Source organism: Falco cherrug, chromosome 8 (assembly GCF_023634085.1).
Source record: "Falco cherrug isolate bFalChe1 chromosome 8, bFalChe1.pri, whole genome shotgun sequence".
NCBI classification, from domain to species: domain Eukaryota; kingdom Metazoa; phylum Chordata; class Aves; order Falconiformes; family Falconidae; genus Falco; species Falco cherrug.
The window spans coordinates 54,506,677-54,527,905 of record NC_073704.1 but is presented as its reverse complement, the minus strand read 5'-3'; the positions used below and the strand labels follow the sequence as shown (position 1 = coordinate 54,527,905).

Below are 21,229 nucleotides of genomic sequence, written 5' to 3'. Positions count from 1 at the left end.
TGTGACAGCAAAGCAAAGCTTGCTGCTCGCAGTATCCAAGCTGGCTACAGCACAGTTCATTTAGACATGCCTACATGTTTAAATCACAACTGCGGCACTGCTATCCCCTAAAAGGCTCAGATTCACCTCAAAACCAGTAATCACCTCCATTCCTTAGGTCCACAGAACTGTGAAAGGTCCACGTGACATATCAGAAGCACAACATAAAACTCCATGTTAACAAGAAGATAGGTACAAGTTCCTGTTCTAGAAGTGTCTGTGAGCCTTCTCTGAAGCTCATGTAATTGGATGTTTTCATAAACATTTCCAAATATCCAGATTGTGGCTGGTGTCTCTACTGTTAACCTGTTAACTCTGCCTCTGGCTTAGGGATGTTCCTTTCTGTAACTCACAAGCCTCAGAGGTATGCCAGCTCACAGAAATAAGAACGTTCACAAGTTCCTGCATTTTTAAACTTAGCCAATTTTATCACAGTCCAGACAGAGCACTGCAATAGTTTGATGTCATTTGTGCTTACAGTATATATAAACTACCTGTAAACAATATGACAGCCTTTTTATTTTTCAATTTTTCTCCTCTTCCACTGCTAGACTTGCATTTCTCAAACAGCCCTTCATGCCAACTCAGAAGAATGAATTTGTAAAAAAGGAGACAAATATTCCTAACACCACATTCATCACCTAGTTTGCTATGTAGTTTGAGGTTGGGTACTCATTGATGAGTGTTGTCTTCTATAAGTGCTAAGAGCAGAACCTACAAATACGCTATGCAGGCCTCCTTAGTGGCAATTCTGCTGCTCTATTATGGCTACTCAAACACAGAGGCCGAACTACAGCACAGCTAATTGTACCTCTGCTTGCTTTCGCTACTGCAGCACTGGTTTTCCTGCAAGTTTGCAACCCATAGATACTAGTCGAGTCCTCGGCGCATTTATTCAGTGTGTTGAAGTGCATGTGTCAAATACAGACAGCCTGCAACTGTTACTTGTGCTACCTACAGCAAGATCGCCCAGCTACAGAGAAAAAGCTTAAATTACAGCAACTTCCATCAGGGACGCTTAGGGTGGCAGCACCCATCAGAAGCTCTGCAGTGGTGGGTGCTGCAGCCACTAAGTATTTAATTTGCATTACCTCTTTGAATGTCACATCTTTTAGCAGCACCTCCTTGCCTAATTTTACAGGAAATCCCTTCTTACTACTAATTTTACTTTGATTTTTTACAGAAACACTTTATTAGAAGAAGTATTAATAAGTAGTACCTTATTAATAAAAAGTAGCATTACCACTGTTGTACTTTTCTCTCTCATGTGCCCAGCCCCTCCTATATGAATCCTCTGAGCACTTATCTCCCCGTATTTCTTCTGAACCACACACAAAATGGGGAAATAAGGAGCAGTGGGAAGAGAGAAGGGGAAATAGATTGCAAAATCTTTGCTAGAGTTCACAAGTACTTACTTAAATTTGTAGTCCCACCAGCTTCAATGGACCTATTCACCCAAGTGTCTGCTTATGCAAGCAGAAGTTGCACAAGGGCGGCCCAAATTATTTGTTCAAAGCCGTACAGAACTTATTTCAGAGCCAAGATAGAACAAAGACATTCCAATTCACAGGCCCACAGTCAAACTGTTGTTACAATTCTTCCACCCAAGCTTTACGGTCAAAGCAGAAGAGAAATGATAATCAGACATAGCCAAGTTTGGGGTTTTTCCTCTAGTAATTATAAAATTAAGATTAATGACAGTCATGTAAGAAAAATCCAGAGACAAAGCATGAATTAGACAGAACTGTAGGATCCAAGTTTCTCAGAACTGTGGCCTGAAGATCACTGTAATTGGCAAAGGCACATTTTATATAGATGAAGGCAGAAGAAAGCAACATGCAGATCTATTTGGCATATTCCTTTAATTTATAATAGCAAAGGAATAAAATAACCAGACACGACCTTTATGTAAGCTATGGAGGATGACTGTGAGGCTGTAATGCACACTGACGAGTTCACAACGCACTACTATGGTGCTCTTTAGGAACACCCAGCACACTATGTGTAACACTAGGGCCATATTCTGCCCACTCTCCCGAAAGATGCAGAACAGGAGTAAGAACTGCTCCATCCTTGGCAGATACCTTACTCCCTGACATTATACAAACACTACAAGTGCAAATACTTGCAGTGGGAGTATATGACGAGTACAATATTCTTATGAAAGGGCAAAGCAGCTGACATGCTTCCCATCATGCTATGCAATTTGAGAAAGTCTGCTTCACAGTTGCCTCCCACGTTCCAGAACCAACAGCTCTGTACCACTCCTTCATTTTTATTCTGTGTTGTATCTAAGCGGAACAATCTAGCCCTAAATATGCAATTAATCTGATATAACATTTACAGTCTTCACAATGACACACATTTACATGGAAAAGCATTTCTAGAGAAAGCACTGAACAAAAATAGAATATGCTTGAAGACCTTACCCGTTTATCTATCTCTCCATGCTGCAGCTGAACAAAGCGAGCACTGATAGCAGCTATGTAACTCTGTTGATTAGAAAATGCAACCCGCCCAGCTCCTTTTGGGTACTTCAGCTCAGGGTCTGTGTCAATTCCAGCATAGCACACCCCTCCATACAGCCGATCCATTATCATTGCAAGTTCCACTAAACCAGAAAGGAAAATGAAACAGTGGTGTAGACTTGGCATTTTTTTTTCTAGAAGCATCAAATGAAACAATCCAATTGTATTCATGTTCCCCACTGTAAGTGTCAAGAAGACTTAATACTTCCCTTGCTGAAATAACTTGTTTCCCCCGTTGCTCCCCAAATCAGACTGCATATTCAACATGCCCAGTGCTGCGGAACACGCAGTGTACCTGCTCGTAAAGGCCGAGGAACACCACCAACAAAAATGGTTTTTCGTGGGTCAAGAGGCTGTGAACCATCCATTACAAAATCACTATCACTAAGGTTCCAAGGCCGGATCTGAACCTATGGACAAAAAGCCTTTTTTTTTTAACCATTCACAATTCAAAGTATCTCAGTAATATAAATTAAAACAGTATCCTACAGAGAAGAAAACCTCTTTAATGGCTGTACTTTGTAAACTTGTTTTCTACTTGTTCAGCAACCATTTCTCAAATTGAAATGCTAACAAGCTCAGTTAAGACAGACCACTTGATCATACCAAATTTTACCACTTCCTTGTTACCCAAATTTCTGGGAAAAAAAAAACCCCTCACCCTCTACTTACGCATTTACTTAATCATGACCAAACTGTGCTGTACGAACCACACTGGTGCATACGTATCAACACTATTTGTGTTGTTCTAGGCGAGTGTAAGCACTAGACTAGCGTTATCTCAATGCAACAGGCTCCAGCGTGCAAAGCCGCGTGTTTATTTACTATGCAAAACTAGCTGCTTTATACTTGCCTACAGCTGGCCAAATATGAAGCACAGGATTATAGCAGAAGTCTCTCCAACTATTAACAGACTCACATCAGCCCCAAACCCATCTGTACTGATAATTTACAGTTCAATACCACGTTATGTTTTTTTTAATTTAATTTGTCTCTGTCAAAACATACTACATACGACACTCAGGCAATATGAATTCTACATTTTAATCAATAATAAGCGTAAAATACCTGTCTGGAAATATATTGGTTACATCAGCAATGGTGAAATTTAGCAAAACTTCTTCTAACAAAAATATGAACTGTAACTAGACTAAAAAACTTCATAATGTCTAGTTTAAAAATAAGTAAGCTGGTCTTCCCTTTGAGAACTTAAGGCACCATAAAGAAAATTAAACACTCTGAAGACATAAAAAAGGAAAAAAAGGCACCTGAAGAGAACAATTTCTGGTTATCATACAGGAATTGTGCAGGCCCTAACAATTCCACCTACCGGTTTGTCTTTGATAGTGGGGCTGGAAACACAAAGATAGAGCTTTCCATCTTCTTCAATACATGCATCAATCAGGGCCTGTACAGAGCTTTCATCTTGGAACAGCAAAAATGCATATCCTATGAAAGGGAAAATGAACACGTGACTTCATTTGTCTGTTTGCCTACAGGAGAGTAATTTAACCCAGAGTTATGCTTGGCACCACGTCATCATGCTACCATACACTAAGGGTCAATCTTTAAGGTGCTCACACACATTTCCAAGCCAGCCTCCTGCAAGTCCTCTGCACTGACATGATGGAAAGCAGGGAGCCTGCTGATCAGCACACTTGCTCCCCACTTCCTTTAAAAAGGGTAAGCCAGCAGCATGAACTGAACAAAACCCACAGCTGTAGAGGCAAATCTGCCAAGATGGTTGTTAATATCAGGTACGAATCCTTCCCAGCTTCTGTGGAGGGCATTTCATCCCTTTAAAGAGGGCTAGTCTTGACTATTACAAAAATGAAGAACAACAGGGAGAGAAAAAGGAAAATGGAATAAAGTAAAAACAGGAGTTTAAGGAAGAATTCTTTTAGTGCAGAGTAACTGTAACGCCACTTTCTAAATTCCACCAGTTTATAATAATCCCAAGGATTCAAGTTTTTCCCTCTCAATACTGGGTCACCAAAATGTTGTCTAAAATAGAGTCTTATCAAGAAAAAATATACTAAAATGCTCCTATGTTATTGGTTATCAGACATTTACCTTTAGGAGGAAAATAAGATTTGCTCTCTGCCTTGTGTGGCCAGTCTACAATTAAAGGTCCAAAGCGACGAAAACTAGCAGTGATCTCATCTGTGAAAAGAGAAAGGAAGAGGCACAAATTGAAATTGAAATAAAACTGAATGGAAGACATCTAAAGACACTGATTTCGGGTAGCTTCATCCTATAAATAAACATTCTGTGACCCTAAAGGTTCAGCAGCTCATAGCAGTGCTTACTAGCTGATGGGGAATCTTTATGACCAGTCAGAACATCCATTATAAAACAAGACAGGACAAAGATCAAGCCTTTCTTTCTACTGATGATCATAAATAAAAGCATGTAACCCACCAATTTGCAGAAATGGATTCACTGCATTTATACAGCTATAATAACCCAGCTTCAACTATTCTCCCACAAAGAGTTTAGAGACAATTTGCTGACTTGCTAGTAAGCAATCAGCTCTGCCGATATGACTTATAATTGCAGAAAGACTTGGAAAAAATGGACAATCACAAGACCCAGCCATGCTTGTTCATACCACATGCTAGTGACACATGTGCAATCACTATCTGAGCTCGACCTCAAACTAACAGAGTAAACTGGCAGGACACAGTTTTGTAATTTTATAGGAGAGAGCGTATCACTATATCAAGAAGCAATTCTTGCATCCATTTAAATTCTGCCTCTGACCTCAGATTACTGGTAGAGATTTGCATATGCTAGCCCCACAGAAGTCTAGTTTCAATTGAAATTGAGCAATTATTCCCTTTTCCTTCTCCACAAACACACTTGAACCATCACTAGTTAAGTTTCCTGAGTAAGAATTCGTCATTAAAAAACTGAAACAAAAGAACAACTTTCACATTGCTGGAATGTCATCTAAACTGGCACGCTGCTCAGCTGTGTTCTGTTGATGGTATTACACGGCTTTCTATATTAGGATGCTTTGTTGGGGGTTTCTAATACACAGTTTAGAGGATTTTCCCCATCCTCAAATTTGGTTAGAAATCTGAAAAGGTGTTACTAATTATGCCTTTTCCAGTTTGTTTACATTCTTTGATGGCATTGCTAATGAAATAGCAATTGACAATCCACTGCTCCGACAGCTTCTCTGTGCACTGCAGATCATCAGGAAGATATACAACAATGGTCACGTGTCAAGGTTACATGCTGCTGCTGAAGATACAAACCAAGGAGAACAATATTTACAAGGTATCTACTCTTAATATAGATCTCCATTTAGAACAGCACAACACAAATTTCATGCTGAAGCCCATACATAAAATGCTTTCTAGAAACAGGACCAGAAAAACCTAAAAAACTCAGCTGTGATGTAGATTTTAGCTTGTGTACTCCTAATTCTAATTCACATTTGTGCATTTAACAGGAAGAACACTGACAGAAACAAATGAAAATTTCAAGCCACCCTCCTAGCAAAGGTTTAGGAAGAGTCCTATTCTTAAATAACTAGGGTCCACAGAGATCAAACTATTCCCGTGCTCATCTGCTTTTAAAACCACAAAGGTGTCAAAAGTTAAAAAACAAGCAAAACCCCAAAAACAACAAAGAAAAAGATACCATATGACCATTCTTTCATATAACACCATGTCATATCTGACCTTTTAACAATAAAGTAGCTCTTATGCTTGACACGGAAGTCAGGGTGTCATGTCACAGTAGTATATACTGCAGTGCATTACAAACACTCTGTGGGTACTAAAATGATTCTGTGATTAAGAAAAAGCAACTTTTCAGACTTACAGTTGCTGTAGCTCTTTATAAATGCCATCTCAGCACATTCATACATAGAGAATACAGAATTCTGGTGAAATGAAGCTTCACAACACTCATGCACGACTTTTTTTTTTTTTCTTTAATAACAACTGCAGTATTGTGTCACCTTTGTCTTATATGATGGACCCACCACAAATTCCTGGCTCCTCACTGTATGCAACTGCCTCTGCACAGATTCATTCCTGTCTCAGTCCTTGCCATGCCCACGTTACCAGCTACCACAGGACACAATCACTGCTGGAAACAACTTCTGAGAACTACATATAAGCATACAAAGAGCTATGACTTACCTATGCTATACAAAGTTTACAAAACTACTAGCAATACTTTTCCTACTACTGGCTTCTGGTGCCTATAAAATGATTGCCATGTATTTATGAGTTTCAACAAGTGATATTTACTTGTTTATTTTTGCACCATTATCCCTTTTTTTTTTACAATTTTTATACTGTAAGAAGTCAGTTAAATGTGTGGTAACGCACGATTTTGTTCTTTAATGACAGAACAATGCTATAGCCTAAACTATCTTGAATCATCTCACATTTGCCATGGACTGAAAGTGGTAATATGCAAAGAGCCATTTACATATAAAAGCCTTTCTGTAGAGTTTGGAAAACAATCATTCATGAGCTAACAGACAAAAGGTTTCACACCACAGCTTTGTCATCAAGCCAGAAAAAGCTTTTCTGGATAAGATTCTCTGGGCGTACCTTCATCAATATCTGGTGGCAGTCCCCCAACAAAGACTTTACGTGAATACCGTTCCACTCTTTCTCCATTCTGATGGGAGAAGCAGTGAGGTGATCCTAAACCACTGTGAAGAGTCTGATCCCCACGTCCATCATCCAAGAACCCGTCTTCCATTGGAAACAGTGAAGACTGACCTAAAAAGGAGGTTAAAGAAAAAAAAAAAAAGGAAAAAAACATACTAACAAAGCACACACAGTTTATATAATTAAAAAAAAAATGCACTAGCTGCTACATTAGCACTAAAACTGTTCGCAATTTTCCCCTTTAATGAGCAGTTACATTCTCAATTTCATATGACCTTTTAGTTTTCAATATCATTCAGTAAATCGAATGCATTATTTCAGAGAAGATTGCTACCTTCTTCATAACTGCACTACAACTGATGAAGAATTGAAACAAACCCGAATTTCTAATGGATGCTCAAGTTGACTGTCTTCCATAATATTTCATGTTGCCAATTAAATTTCTTTTTAAAAGGTGTAAAATCAGAAGAGAATATAAGCTTTTTCTTCCCTGAGACTTTCCCAATAGCAGACATCACTAAAACCTAAGCTGTATATATAATTTTCAGAGAAGAGCTTCTTACAATGAGTAGATATAATTTCATGGTGCAGATGGGAAAATAAGAATTCTATCAGCTAAATATATTTAACATTTTAATTACCTGATATCAAAACATACCATAAGCCACCCACTTGTAAATTACAAAAATAACCTGATAAAAACAGGAAGATCCACTGCAATTTACCGCAAATGAAGACTGAAAACTAGGCAATACTGTGTCATTCCTAGAAGCAAGTTTACTTAGATGTTACAACAGAGTTTCGTTAATGGACTCACTCTAAGAGAAAATGTTGTAAGCATGCTTCCCCTCACAGCCCAATATTCTATGATAATCCTTTACCATAGATTTCTTTAATAATATTTATTACTTTTAAATAAGATTCTTTGATTTATAAATGCAACTGTTTAACATCATAAATAGAGCACACAAGCTGATCTCTTCCATGAATTCACCCTTTAGTTACAGTACTCAATATCTAGGCAACAAACTGAATAGACTTCTACTCATTTAAGGAGCAATTTGGGAATAAATAAATATATATAGGGAAAGTAAACACATAAATGAGGTGTGCTACAAGTTTTCGGATATATTTCCTTTTACCTATGATGTGATATACTCTAATTCATTACAATCTACCACAGTAATGTATTGGTAAGGTTAATTTATCTTGCTCTTCCTTCTTTCCTCTGAAATACATTGATTTTTAAAAAAGAAAGCATCTTGAAAACAGAAAATTTGACCAATTCAAATATCCAGACATTTTATATGCAAAAATCAAACAGCTAACAAGGGGGGGGGGGGGGGATACAATAAAACCCACAGTCCATAGAAGTTACACAAATAAAAAATGGAAGACTCTGTCATCTTGCTTTATTTGAAATTCCAATAATCCTTGTACACCTTTCATTAAAATAAAAGTCAACTATAATCAAACCTATTTCTGTAGCTAGACAATCCTGGTTCCTACTATGATAACAATATTGAAACGTAGACTGAAATGTTATTTTGTCTTCCCCTAATGAACTGATACACGTCATTTGTTTCACCTCTTAAGATCCCAGTCCTGCAGGTACTGTTGGAAGGGATCAATTCTCCATACCTTACATGTAACCTTTTCAGGTTGATCAGCATTACCACTGCTGTTAGATAATTCAACATGCATGCTTGCAGGATCTGGTTCTTTAACCTAACAGGCCAGGATGTATATTCGCTATGGTCTATGCTGCATCAGGGAAAGCATCAGCACTCAAAAGAACCAAAATAAACTTCTCCAGCATTGGCATTCATAGCATACCCACAACCACAGCAACGTAGCCCTTCAGTCCACTGTAAGGACTGTGATCATTTCAGCCTCAATACTACTGCTGTGAAGTACTACCTAATTCAGTTAAAATGTTTATTTATCGCATGCAGACTATGTAAACTGTTGTGAAACTGATCCTTTATAAACTTAAATTTTGGAGTTTGCCCTCTAGTAACAACTTAATGTTATTTCTCCCATGAGACATTGTCAACATTAGAAAATTAAATAGGAATATTGTTACCTCGCCTTCTCCCATATGTCCTTGCTGCATGTTAAATGAGAAAGAAAACAGCCTTTCAATCATTGTTATAAGGACCAGAAGACCTTGTTTTATCGCCTTTATACTAACTCAGTGCTTCTCAAGCCTTTTCACACTCCAGGTCATTTAAAATGGTGTTCACAAGCTGACCTCCCCCACCACCCGCAATACCATGCCTTCCTTACACCATCTCTGTCACTTACTGATAAAACATGTTGATAACGAGGCTGACAAAGTGTATCTGTTTACTCAAAGAGACTTGTTTGAAAAGAATTTTAGTTCCTAATTTGCACATTTATCTTCAATCTATTCCTTAGTCCTCTGCTGGGTGTATGCCTACAATTAAATTTATCTTTCCTCGTGCACCAGGTCTCCTGACACATTCTGCTACATCCCATGCTCTCTACCCTCCCAAATTCAAGCATACTCTTAACACTGAGCTTCATCTGAACTGTAGGAAACGACCTAACACAAGGAAAGCGGAGGACTATTGTGTTAAATTTATTTTTGAAATTAGGTTGCTATAACAGCTTTGCACAACTCGCCGAATCCTTGGTTGAATTCCTACTGGCAAATAAACCTGAAAAACTTAAAAGTCACGGAGAAAGGTCTGGGCCACTAAAACGGCCTTTCAGACCTCCTGCACATAGTGTGCACCAGTCTGGGTTCTCTCACACTAACTTCATACTTTGCTGTAATTGTTCGACAGTTACCCACTGCTTCCTACTTCTCGTTTTCCAAAACAAATCAATTCTACCACTAAAAAATACAACATTTTTCTGTGCTGGCTTCCAGAATCCACTGTCAGAATATGGCCAAACTTTCTAATCAAACTTGCACATTCTTTCTCTTTTAATCTCATTAAAATCTAAAAGCAAGCCAACTGTTTTCAAAACTTGGATTCTCCTGGCAAGTACTATGAGAAACTCTGAGCACATCATGCATTTTATTTTGCTTCCTCATTTAAAACTGAGACTGACAATTAGTTTAAACATTTAAATATTTGTAAACCACAACAAAACAGGAGATGTTTCCTCTTTCAAAATAAAAATTCTATCAATCCAATTTACTTCACAATTATTTAACGTCTGTAAGATCATTTTAATTCTCTGATCTTTTGCTGATAGAGATACTCATAATTAACACCAAGAATACAAAATAACAAAGCCCTAGTCTTCAGACTGCAGCATATTCTCCAGTGTTCACACAGGCGCTGGCTTTACTGGAGAATCGTAAAGGCTGAGGGCCTTTGCAAGTATAATGCTTTCATGGTAATCTTTTATTTAGAAATCCAAGAAGCTCACGTAGTCCTCAAAGCAGAAAGTTTTAAGGAACCTGTCCTTCATGGAAAGCTATCAGCAATCTTACCACATTTCTGACAAGGCTCAGAAGCCTCTGCACATTTTAGAAAACGTTAAGCACTTTCAAAAACAGCTCTGCCTATAAAGCCATAAAAATCTTGCTTGTGGTTTCTAAATTACTAACAAAACCACACAAACTCCTTCACTTGGTACACCCATTCTTGGCAACAAAGCATGCAGCACAGATATGATTCCCACTGCAGATCTGTGACCACAATTTAGGTCAGCAGACTCCTCACTGCTTTGCCACCTGTGTCACTTCAAGGCAATAGGATTTTTCTCCTTTACTAGTAGGGAAAAATCCAAAAAAAACTCAGCCAGCAGCTAGGAAGTATTTCCAGTGCCAAATACTACTGAAGAGGTTTTCAGAATCAAATACTAAGATTGTATTTTCCCCTTCATTTGATTCTTATTTTCTGCATTTGCTTCATCTAACCCACAAAATACCAACACTTGACATTTCAAAACATTTCTCAGGAGCCAGTTTATAAACTGCTCCAGTACAGAACAGATACAAACTTTCCCTGCTCACTGAATTCAGAGCTCATCACACGCCATTAATTTCACACAATGCAATACACAACACAAACTAAAGAATGCTTTTTTGGCAGGCCAGGAGGACAGCTAACTGTGATTTACCAATTCTGTGTCTGGCTTTCGTAATTTCATATTAAGATAAATCTTTGCTACAGGAGTACCCTACCTAAGCTGTAACATAAATGAAGCCTTAAGGTAACTTATCAAGCAGAGAAAAAGATTTAATTCTGATGATCAGGATGCTTGCCTATCCCCTGCTGAGCAATGAGGCAACTACAACGTTGGTTTGAATTCCTCAATCCCGTTTTAACTCTCCCCCTTTCTTCAACATTTCAGATAACTGCATAAAGGGTCTAGGACAGATTTACTAATCTCACAAGACATTTGAGCAAGGATTATATTACAAAACCTAAAAAATACAAAATGTTTATGCAACCAATTCAGCTGCTTATTAATAGCCTATGCAGAGGTATTTTTCTGATAACGTGTCTGAGATTTAAAATGCTATTACCTGCTTCAATTATTTTGTCACCTCAGTCCTTCCTGCAATACTCCTCCCCATATAAGAAATAAAGAAAGCCAATGATCTTTTGCAAAAATCTGCTTTTACTGTCTTTTATTTTAAGGAACTTAATGAATAAGAAACACATTCAAATTTTTGTGTCTTCACTTGAGACACTTAATGGGCCCCTGCCCATCTCTCTCCTTTTTTATTTTTTTAATCAAATTTTTTTGTCTAACATACCTCCAAATAAATGTATTGCGCTTTCTTCTCTCTATAGGATGCACCAAAAAGACTGTTGTGCACAATCACACATGCAATTCTGTATAAAGTACACAGTTCCCAATGACAAAGATATTCTGCTGAAGGGACACGAAAAATGTATGAAGGAATCCTACAGCACTCAAACACCAAAACTCACTCCAAGCTTGTCCTGCAAAAAGTGTGCCCAGGCTGAAACACCTAGTGCTCTTTATTGGTTCTTGCTGCCTTCCAGTCTGCAGGGTGGTAGCAATTTCAGGTGTATTTTCTGCCATTAACTGTGGAATATTTACATGAAGAGGTCAGCTCAGGAGCAGACTGTTGAAAGCAAAGGGACCAGCAAGCAGGAAGATCTCTATCTCTAAGGCCACGTTACAACTAGGCAAATTATACAAGCATCCATAGTTAGTATTAACATCATAAAACCATGGAAAGGACAGAGTAACTGAATGCTCAAAGTTAAATTACATTCGTACCCTCCTTCTCACTACCTTGCTCTAGTTGTTTGACAGCATGCAAAGACTAAGTTAATGTAGTAATACCTGTGCAGTTCTGTACCTAACTCATTCTTTATTCCAAGAGCTCCTCAAGGCAGGGATTCTGTTCTTTACCTTGGCATAGGGGCCAATATAGTAACACACTGCCATCTTGTACTTCACCCATTGCCACGCTCTCATTTCTTTCTTCTCAAAGACCAAACCAGATTAGCTTCATGAAGGAGTTCCAAGGAATTTCAAGTTTCTATGCGGACTAATCACTGAAGCTACCAGATTTAAAGGGGACAAATATTCACACTGACTTTTTACGTAACCTGACTGTGAGAACAAGTGAGACCCAACCACAGCCTTCTACCAGGCATTAGCTCTACCACCAAGACAGCTTCCCACCAACCAACTTCAGGAAAGCTAGGAAACTTACGTCAATTTGCATATACTCTTTCATATTCTACACCACTCATACAGGCTCTAGGAAAAATATCCAAGCTGAACACAACTTTGCTGAAGTGATTCCAATTTCATAAGCTTTCATGAATGAATTAATCATTTTAACCGCTGATTTTTAGGGACAAAAAGTGACAAACAAGAACCTGTGGTACAAGCAAGGGAACCACTACAGGGGATATGAGCTACAACTCTTGCAAATGAAAAGAGTAGAAAGGAAAACAAAGCCTCTATACCATCACCAGCCACTTGTTAAATATTATATAAATGCAGAAAAGTGTAAGAGTTCAGATTTTTAAAAAAAGGGGGAGTGAATAGGTTTTCTCTAAGACTATACTGAAACCTTTCCATATTACTTTAGAAACTTCTAACTGTAGATGGTCATAGGTGGCCAGTTTCTTATGCTGGAAGGAAAGTATGATCAATACACAAAAGAGTTTCAAGCTTTCACTGAAACTATTTATGCTGCTAGTCATTTTTCTTCTCCTAAAGAGAAGATAGGGAGGTAATCTGGTGCTGGTCTGTCTTTTGTTTAACTTGGGACTTGCCAAATTTCACAGGATTAATTCTAAATGTGAACTAGGTATCTTTGAATCTAATATAGAAAATACTTAGGGTTTCATATGTTTTATTTTTAAATTATAGAAAAATATTTGAAGTACAATCTAGTTTTACCATTCCAACAGCAAAGCCTTATTCTGAAATTATTCTACAGCGAACTATATTTTGTAATTGTAGCCAGATTGACAATGCTGTGCACAAGGCCATTAAAATATGAACTATTGTATTTTATTACCTTTTTACTCCTACTACTCCCTGAGGGCAGGTAGGGTTGATTATACCTCAAGAGTTAGATTTTATCATCACTTCATGTTTCACAACACATTTCATATGCAATACATGGACCAGATGTTTCTACCACAGGTAACAGTACATTTCACCAAAAGTTCTGTAAGGTCACCTCAAGCCCTATTTCACTAGTGAAGAATGTAATTGTATCCTTAACCAAACCAAAAGCAGAAAAATGAAAACTATAAAAAATATCTATATTTAACCTACCTTTGGTTAACTTATCTCTATATATGAAGGAGCAATTCAGAGACCAAGACAGGTATTTTCAGAGGTATATATACTTTCTCAAATTAGAACATTAAAACTGTACCTACCTATATGTATTACACAGAAAGGTATTTTTTCCTATTTAAAAGAGCCTTATAACTGAAGTCTTAGATTACATTTTCAATAGGGAAGCAGATAGTGTTATGAAGTGTTGCATGGCAGGCAAAAAAAGTCCTGGGTTTTATACATTCCTTGATTTTTGTTCTAAAATATCAAGGACAAAATGCTTAGGCTACAGTTCCATGATTGTTAACGCAAGACATGCACGTGTGCAAAAATTTGCCCAGTTCAAGCACATAACCTCATTTTTGTCAAATTACCCTGACCAAATGATACATTGACTGTGGAACAGGCGCCAATGCATGGAAAGAGCGGCTCAGACACGTGATACCTGATCCAGGATAAATTCTGTCAATATAGAACAAATTAATCAAAATTTTAACAAATCTACACTGACAGTGAACTTACTGCGTGACAAAACTTTGTGTCTTACACTCACAGCCATCTTTACAGTATTGTCAAATGTAATCCCCATTTTAAAAATTGTTTTCAAAAATAAGCTACTAAAAAGGGATATGAGAGATGCCCTTTTTTGTGGATTTCAAACACTGACTTCAAAGAGCGAATAATATTCAAAGAGTATTTTCTTTTTCTAAGACAATCTCACAAAAATTAAATACCTGTATATAAACACATCTGGAGAATATCTATGTGTCACACTTAGCAACGTCAAAGTCGGCATGAAACCACAACAGTAGACTACATTTGGCCACACAGTAAAATCAAGGATTAACACCTTTGGAAGTACTGATTCTGCAAAAATAAATTGGCAGAGATGCCACAGCATTTTTTCTAAAGCCAGATGCCTGAAGACAAGTATTTACCCATTCCTTCTATCAAGAACGCTAACAAGATTAAGTTTCTGGTGTTCTGTAGCATTTCAGTACAGGTCTGACTAGACTCATTTTAAATTCCAGGTCACTGTCACAGAACACAACCAACATACACAAAGCAAACAGGTTTCTTCCCTTCTAAAACACTAAAGAGAATCTACCTATAAAAACCTTCCATCGCTGGCGCTTCTGATGGTAACACTGTTTTACCTATTATGCTGAATTAATTAATTAAATTCACATGTTAAAAAGGTAGAACCTGACTACGATATAAAGCAGATTATCAGCATAATAATTTACAATAGTTTTATTGTTGACAACTTTACACAGCAAAAAACCAGGGGGAGGAGGGGGAGAAAAGCTGAGAAACAGTGAAAATGAAAGCTACGATTTCCAAGGCTTGTGAAATGAACTTCAAGTTTTTAGACTTTAATCTGCCTAAAGCAAAACTGTCTCGCTGAAGAGATTGTGCAGTTATATTAAGAAAAGAATAATCTTGGGAGAAAAAAATCCCATTAATGTCTCTCATTCCCATTCACTGCACAAACCCAGCTGCAGTGGCACTCAAGAGGCACTGCCACTGCGCGACCCAGGGTGGAAAGGCACAGGTGCTTCCAGCTCAGCACTGTTCAAGTCCACCTCCCTGAGAGGCCCAAGGTAAGTCCTAGATGGGGCAACTGAGACAAGAAGTCCTAGACGTGCTTCCAGCATGCTATTCAAGCACAAGTCTGAAGGTGAAATGGGGGGGGGGGGGGGGGGGGGGAAGGAGGGAGGTTAACTATGAAAACACTGTGGTTCGGTATGTGTGAGAGCTTTCAAAACCACCATTATTATTCCTTTACTGCTGATGCTCTGGGTAGCCTGTTCGGTATGTGTGAGAGCTTTCAAAACCACCATTATTACTCCTTTACTGCTGATGCTCTGGGTAGCCTGCCATACCTAACAGTGCCACACAGACTGAACCTCAAGAAGATGATCTTTCATACATTTCAACAACCACTTAACTACTCATGAAAGGTGACAAAAGTCAGCCTCACTCCTCTCAAAAACACAGAAGCTTCAAAGCTAACTTTGAAGTTTTCTTCACCGTCAAACAGAAGAATACAGAGCTATCTTCTCCTAAACAAACCTGCTATAAATCCAAAATGTGACTACAGCTTCATCTACAAGGTATCAATACTTTTTCTGTAATTCCAATTACTTTACACTGGGTTACTGCAAATCAATTTAAGTGGACCCCTTAAGTATCATACATATTTGAATATAACACTTCTCTCTCCTTCACGAACCCCCACCAGGGTCAGAAATAACAAACCAAAAGCAGAGAAACAAATCATGGAGCACAAACCTCTGCTGGAGACTGGATGTTAACTGGAATTACACTGAACTTCATTTTATATTAATATATGACTTCTGGAGGATAGACAAACAGTTATAAAAACATCCAATTTTTTCCTTAATACATCTTCCAGTTTATGGTATGAAATAATTGGCAGCATTTATCTTTTGAACACTTGAACTATTACTATATTATCTTTAAAAATAAGAAACAAAAGGCAGTTTGCAACTGGGAGAAGAAAAAGCATCACATAGCTTTGCCAGCAAAGAGCAAATCAGGTTATCAGCCATAGAACTACTTCAAATGTGGTAACTTCAGTAAATTCCAAAACACTTACTAACAATGGACTTTCTGACAGAAGGAAAGAATGGGATGTCATATAAAATAAAATCTAACTAGAAATTTTTAGCATAAGTGACAAGAACAAATTATTGAACCCACTATAGAATTTATTGAACAACTTCTGAAAACACATGGAAAAGGTACAAAAACTTCACAAACCACCTATTCACAGTCATGGTTCATATGCACTGTGCTCCGGGATTCTTTATATGTAGCACTTTGCCTCAAGAGATGCTGGGATTTGCCTATAGAATCACACCTATACCATGAATTCTGCCCAGCTTTGATGAATAACCTGAAATGTAATTCCTGCATGTGACTTGCAAGAGCTGCATTTACACTGCCACATACTTAACACACTGTGAGATTTAAAACTAGAGTTCCTTAAGAACAGTAACAGGTTTAAAGCTACTTATTTTTGTCTGTGGAAGGAATGATCACAAGACAGCCTGCAATGCAGCATGAGGGTTTTGTTCCCTTTTTAAGCATCCTCTTACTTCACTCCCAAGCAATAAGGAAACAGTAACACAAGCAAGTCAACATGCAGCACGCTCACGTCTCTGAGGCATAATGTTTTCCCATTTTTAATTTTTACAGTAAACAGCAGAGATAAGGCACTAATTTTTCCAGTAATATACCTGAAAAATCTGTACTATACACTTGTCACATCCAATCCAAATGGGAAGAGAAACTGAAAACTGTACTTTAAAAGAATCAGTACTTCATTTCCTCTGTGTAGATTCAAAATACAGGACCCGGCACCACACTATTTATTCTAACAATTTAAAATGACACATGAACAACAAAGACGTTCTTTAGAATGCCTTCAGAAAGCTATTCCTATCTCCCTCATCATTTGTGTGCTAACATTAATGACAATATGAAGATTTCAGTGTCACACTACTATAAATTACTGGGAATTTATTAATGGATTATAAATTGTTTTATATATTTGATTTTATCTATCACAAATATCCCCACATTCCATACACAAAATTTATCCTTTTCTCGTACCTACCCAATCTGACTGCTGAGCTGGGATTCTTGTTAATAAGATTTCTAAGTAAAGCTGAAGGAGCACCACTCCCTGCACCTCTAAAGACACTCGATATCTGCATATCTACAGACAGCAGGTGACTGCTCCACTCACCTTAAATCCAACTATTAACATTATAGTGAAGTAAAAAAAACCCACCACCCAACCAAAAACCTAGCATCACAGCTATCCATCTGCATTACACCAAATAGTACATTAAGCCAATATGGATAAATCTACTGTAAGATGTATTTTAAGATTTGCCTCATCAATAGTTCTTATCATTCTACCTAATGCTGAATTAAAATAAGTAGATACTGAATACACAAGTTCTATATGTGTCACCATGCTTTCTCGAAATACCTTAACTAACTGATGCAAAAATCAGATCTCAGGCTGCTGCATAGTTACTCTTGGATATATGCAAAGACTGTTTCTGTTACGTTTCTGTTATGAGTTTCCTACGAGCTTGTTCCCCTTTACACGTACACCTCATCTGTCACCTACTTATCTTCCCTCAAAACTCATCTCCATCTCATTATACCTCCCATTTCTTCTTTATCTTCAGGTTTAAGAATAAAGCACTTCAGGCTTTTTCTTTCTACTCCTTTCCTGCCATTTCTAGCCTGATAAACATGATGGTAGAGTATGCAAAGCGTGGCTAACATCACCAAACAAAATTAACAAAGTGAGCAAAAGACAAAAGACAGGTAGTTTCAGCAGTTTGGGAGGGAAGGCAGGCAAGCCCTCTGTCTTCTAAAATAAGGCACAGACACTACTCACGGAATACAGCTCCAAATTAAAGGCTGCTTTGAAGATGATCCAGAATGGTCAGAGATTATCAAAGCAAGAATTCAGAAAAGGAAAAAAAGAAAAAGAAAAAAACCACCAACACCCCCTAAAAAAACCCATTTGGTGGATAGTGACATTAAACAAAGCAGAAGATTAAACACATTTCTAAAAAAAAAAAAAAAGGATGGAATTAATTTAACAAAGATAAACTTAAAAAAAAGAAAGCATGAAAACCTTAGAAAGGTTTTAATCAGATTAGCAAGGCTGCTGTCATGGAATTCAGCACAATTTTGTTGGCTGTAACACTTCTGAGGATCAAATCACTAATCTAGCCATGAAAATTTTTAGCAGTATTTCAATGTTTTTTAAAAACATTTTTTGTGTTTTAAAAATCTAACTGCCATGTCATTTGCAGCACATACATTCCTAGGAAATATCTTGTCTAAGGACTAGGAGAGGCATTTAATTTTCCATACAGACTCTGGAGATGGGAGGGCATAGCAAGAGGCCTGCCTATGAGAAATGTTTCAAGACTGGACAAAAAAAAAAGTTGGTCTCATGCTCCAATGAAGTTAACAAGAATCCTAACACTGATTTCAAAGCTGGACCAGTATCAGAAAAGCCTGGGATATTTGTACTGCTCTGTGGTGGTAAGGGAAGGAATTTCCTGGCCTCAAAGGGTGGTTAACATTAATGCCATCTAGCTTATTGCTCAATGGCTCCAGTTTAGACAGACAGCATAAATCAAGGTGTTGCTCTTCCTCAGCTGAATTAATACCCTGCCTCAAAATCCTTCAGTAGTGAAGTATAAACATCTAGTTGTTTGACATCAGCATTATCAAGGCCTGTACTTCTATAAAAACACAGGTATTACCAAAAAAGTTTAATCCACTCAGTAATTCTTGTGTAAAAGCAGTACCAGCATAGGTAACCAACAGCATCAGCTTCCTTATTTTATTCCAATACTATATTTAACATAATATATATTTAACATAAGTCAAACTCGAGCTCTGAATGCAGTTCCAAAGGCCCATAAATGTCAACACTTTGAAAAATTCCCCAAACTCTAAGCAGCACCATAACCTACAAACTACTTCCTACACACTTGAAATTAAAAATATCAGTAAATCCAAGCGAATTAACTTAATGCCAAGAGTAATTCACCTCTTCCAACTAATGTTTTCATTCATTGAAAACAAATACTAAATGTAGTGCTACATTTCAGTATAATTTGGATTCAGCTATAATTTCCCACATTATTCCAGATGATTGCAAAAATGTTTACTGTATCATCTTAAATGTTGCACCCCTGTCTTAGGATTTTTGCAGTTTTCAGCATAAGAGAATTTGCAGCAAATAGTAAAATGAACAGCAGTAACTTAAACTACTGCTTTATTTTTTAAATCATATGCATCAATGTACATGGATACAAATGGATTAAATTATTTATTAGGTAACACATTATCTTTTCTGAGATAGTATAAATGGGTCTTGACTTTTCACAGTTGGTAACAGAAAATTAAGGTGCCAAAGTCAAGGAATAATCAGGGGGAAAAAAAAATCTCATAGTCTTTAAATTACACTCTACCTTTGCCCCAGGGCAGTCTGTGTTCCAGTCCACATGTCTTCCAAAGAACAGGCAAATTCTCGTTTAATTTACGCTTGCCTAAATGCTGCCAATCCCAGACTGCTACAAATTAAACCCCTTTTTTTAAACTGAACCCATTTTCATACGTCATACAGTGCCACAAAACTAGGCAATCATTCGCTAACAGCAATTAGTCTATTTTCAAGACTTTAACTGTCAAACCCACCCTGTGTACACCCATGTTCCCTCTCCTGCTACACAAGCAACCCACCCCCAGCGCACTCCCACTGCTGACGGGCCTGTGGGTTTTGCAGGTGAGGAATCGCAAGCCTGAATTATGCGGGGGGGGGGGGGGGAGAAGAGAAGAGAGGGGGGCCCGCCTGTGACTTTAAGAGTACAGCCATATTAAAAAGCCTCCATTGTTTAATACTGTTAGGTATTAATGGTGTTAAGACAAACTGAGAAGAGCATGCAGACTTCAGCACGCCTTCAGGAAGCACAACACAAACAGTGACCTTTAAAGCAGAGCACGATCCAAAGTTTCTGGAACCTGCACCTGAAGGTAATACTCTGCAGGATTTTCCTCTCCCCCCTCCCAACTACAACAGAAGTCGTGTCAACTTGCATCAGCTTGCAAATACAGCAGAGGTACGGCTACAAGGACGAAGCAAGGCATGCGGCCGCCCATCGCTGGGCACAGCCCTAAAACGAGCAACCGCGCTAGGAAAGCGAAGATACCTCGGAGTGCGAGCTCCTCGTGTGCCGGCGCTGCGGGCCCCGGGACTCGCAGCCGCCGCCGCTCCGCCGCCGCTCCGCCGCGGCCCGGGGCACCCAGCCCAGCCTCCGGGATAGTCCACGCAGGCAACAACGGCAGGGGGGTTTCTAGCCCCCCTCCTTTCCGAGGGCCCCCTCTAAAGCAGAGAGCGGCCGTGCGGAGCGGGGGGCTGGCTTTGACCACGCAGTGTTTTCAGCTGTGTTTCGCTGGGCTGCCACTGCAAAACGTTTCTCTTGGCCCGGCCCGCGGTGCCAGCGGCGCTCACCTCCGCGCGGGAGCCTGTGGTAGTGCCAGGTGAGACCCGGCAGCCACCGCAGGGGCCGCCTGCCAAACGCGTCCCCCCCGGCGCGGGGGCTTCAGCTGGGGCTTCTCCCTGCCTAGCCTCGTGGTTTTTTGCAAGTTTGAGGCATGATTTTTTTCCTCCCAAATCAA

General features: G+C 38.6%; 1 protein-coding gene across 2 annotated transcripts in view; it reads right to left on the bottom strand.

The window, feature by feature from the left end:
• The window catches only part of CPEB4 (cytoplasmic polyadenylation element binding protein 4), a 45,282-nt gene that overhangs the window by 5,331 nt on the left and 18,722 nt on the right, over positions 1 to 21,229 (bottom strand). The window contains exons 3-8 of one of the 2 annotated variants that reach the window (XM_027805609.2): positions 9,294 to 9,317; positions 7,145 to 7,318; positions 4,641 to 4,730; positions 3,898 to 4,016; positions 2,863 to 2,977; positions 2,469 to 2,650 (exon numbers count right to left, since the gene is read on the bottom strand). In XM_027805609.2, the coding sequence (XP_027661410.1) occupies positions 2,469 to 2,650; positions 2,863 to 2,977; positions 3,898 to 4,016; positions 4,641 to 4,730; positions 7,145 to 7,318; positions 9,294 to 9,317 (704 nt within the window). The remainder of the gene's footprint in view (positions 1 to 2,468; positions 2,651 to 2,862; positions 2,978 to 3,897; positions 4,017 to 4,640; positions 4,731 to 7,144; positions 7,319 to 9,293; positions 9,318 to 21,229) is intronic. The other variant, XM_014280015.3, reaches the window with a different exon arrangement.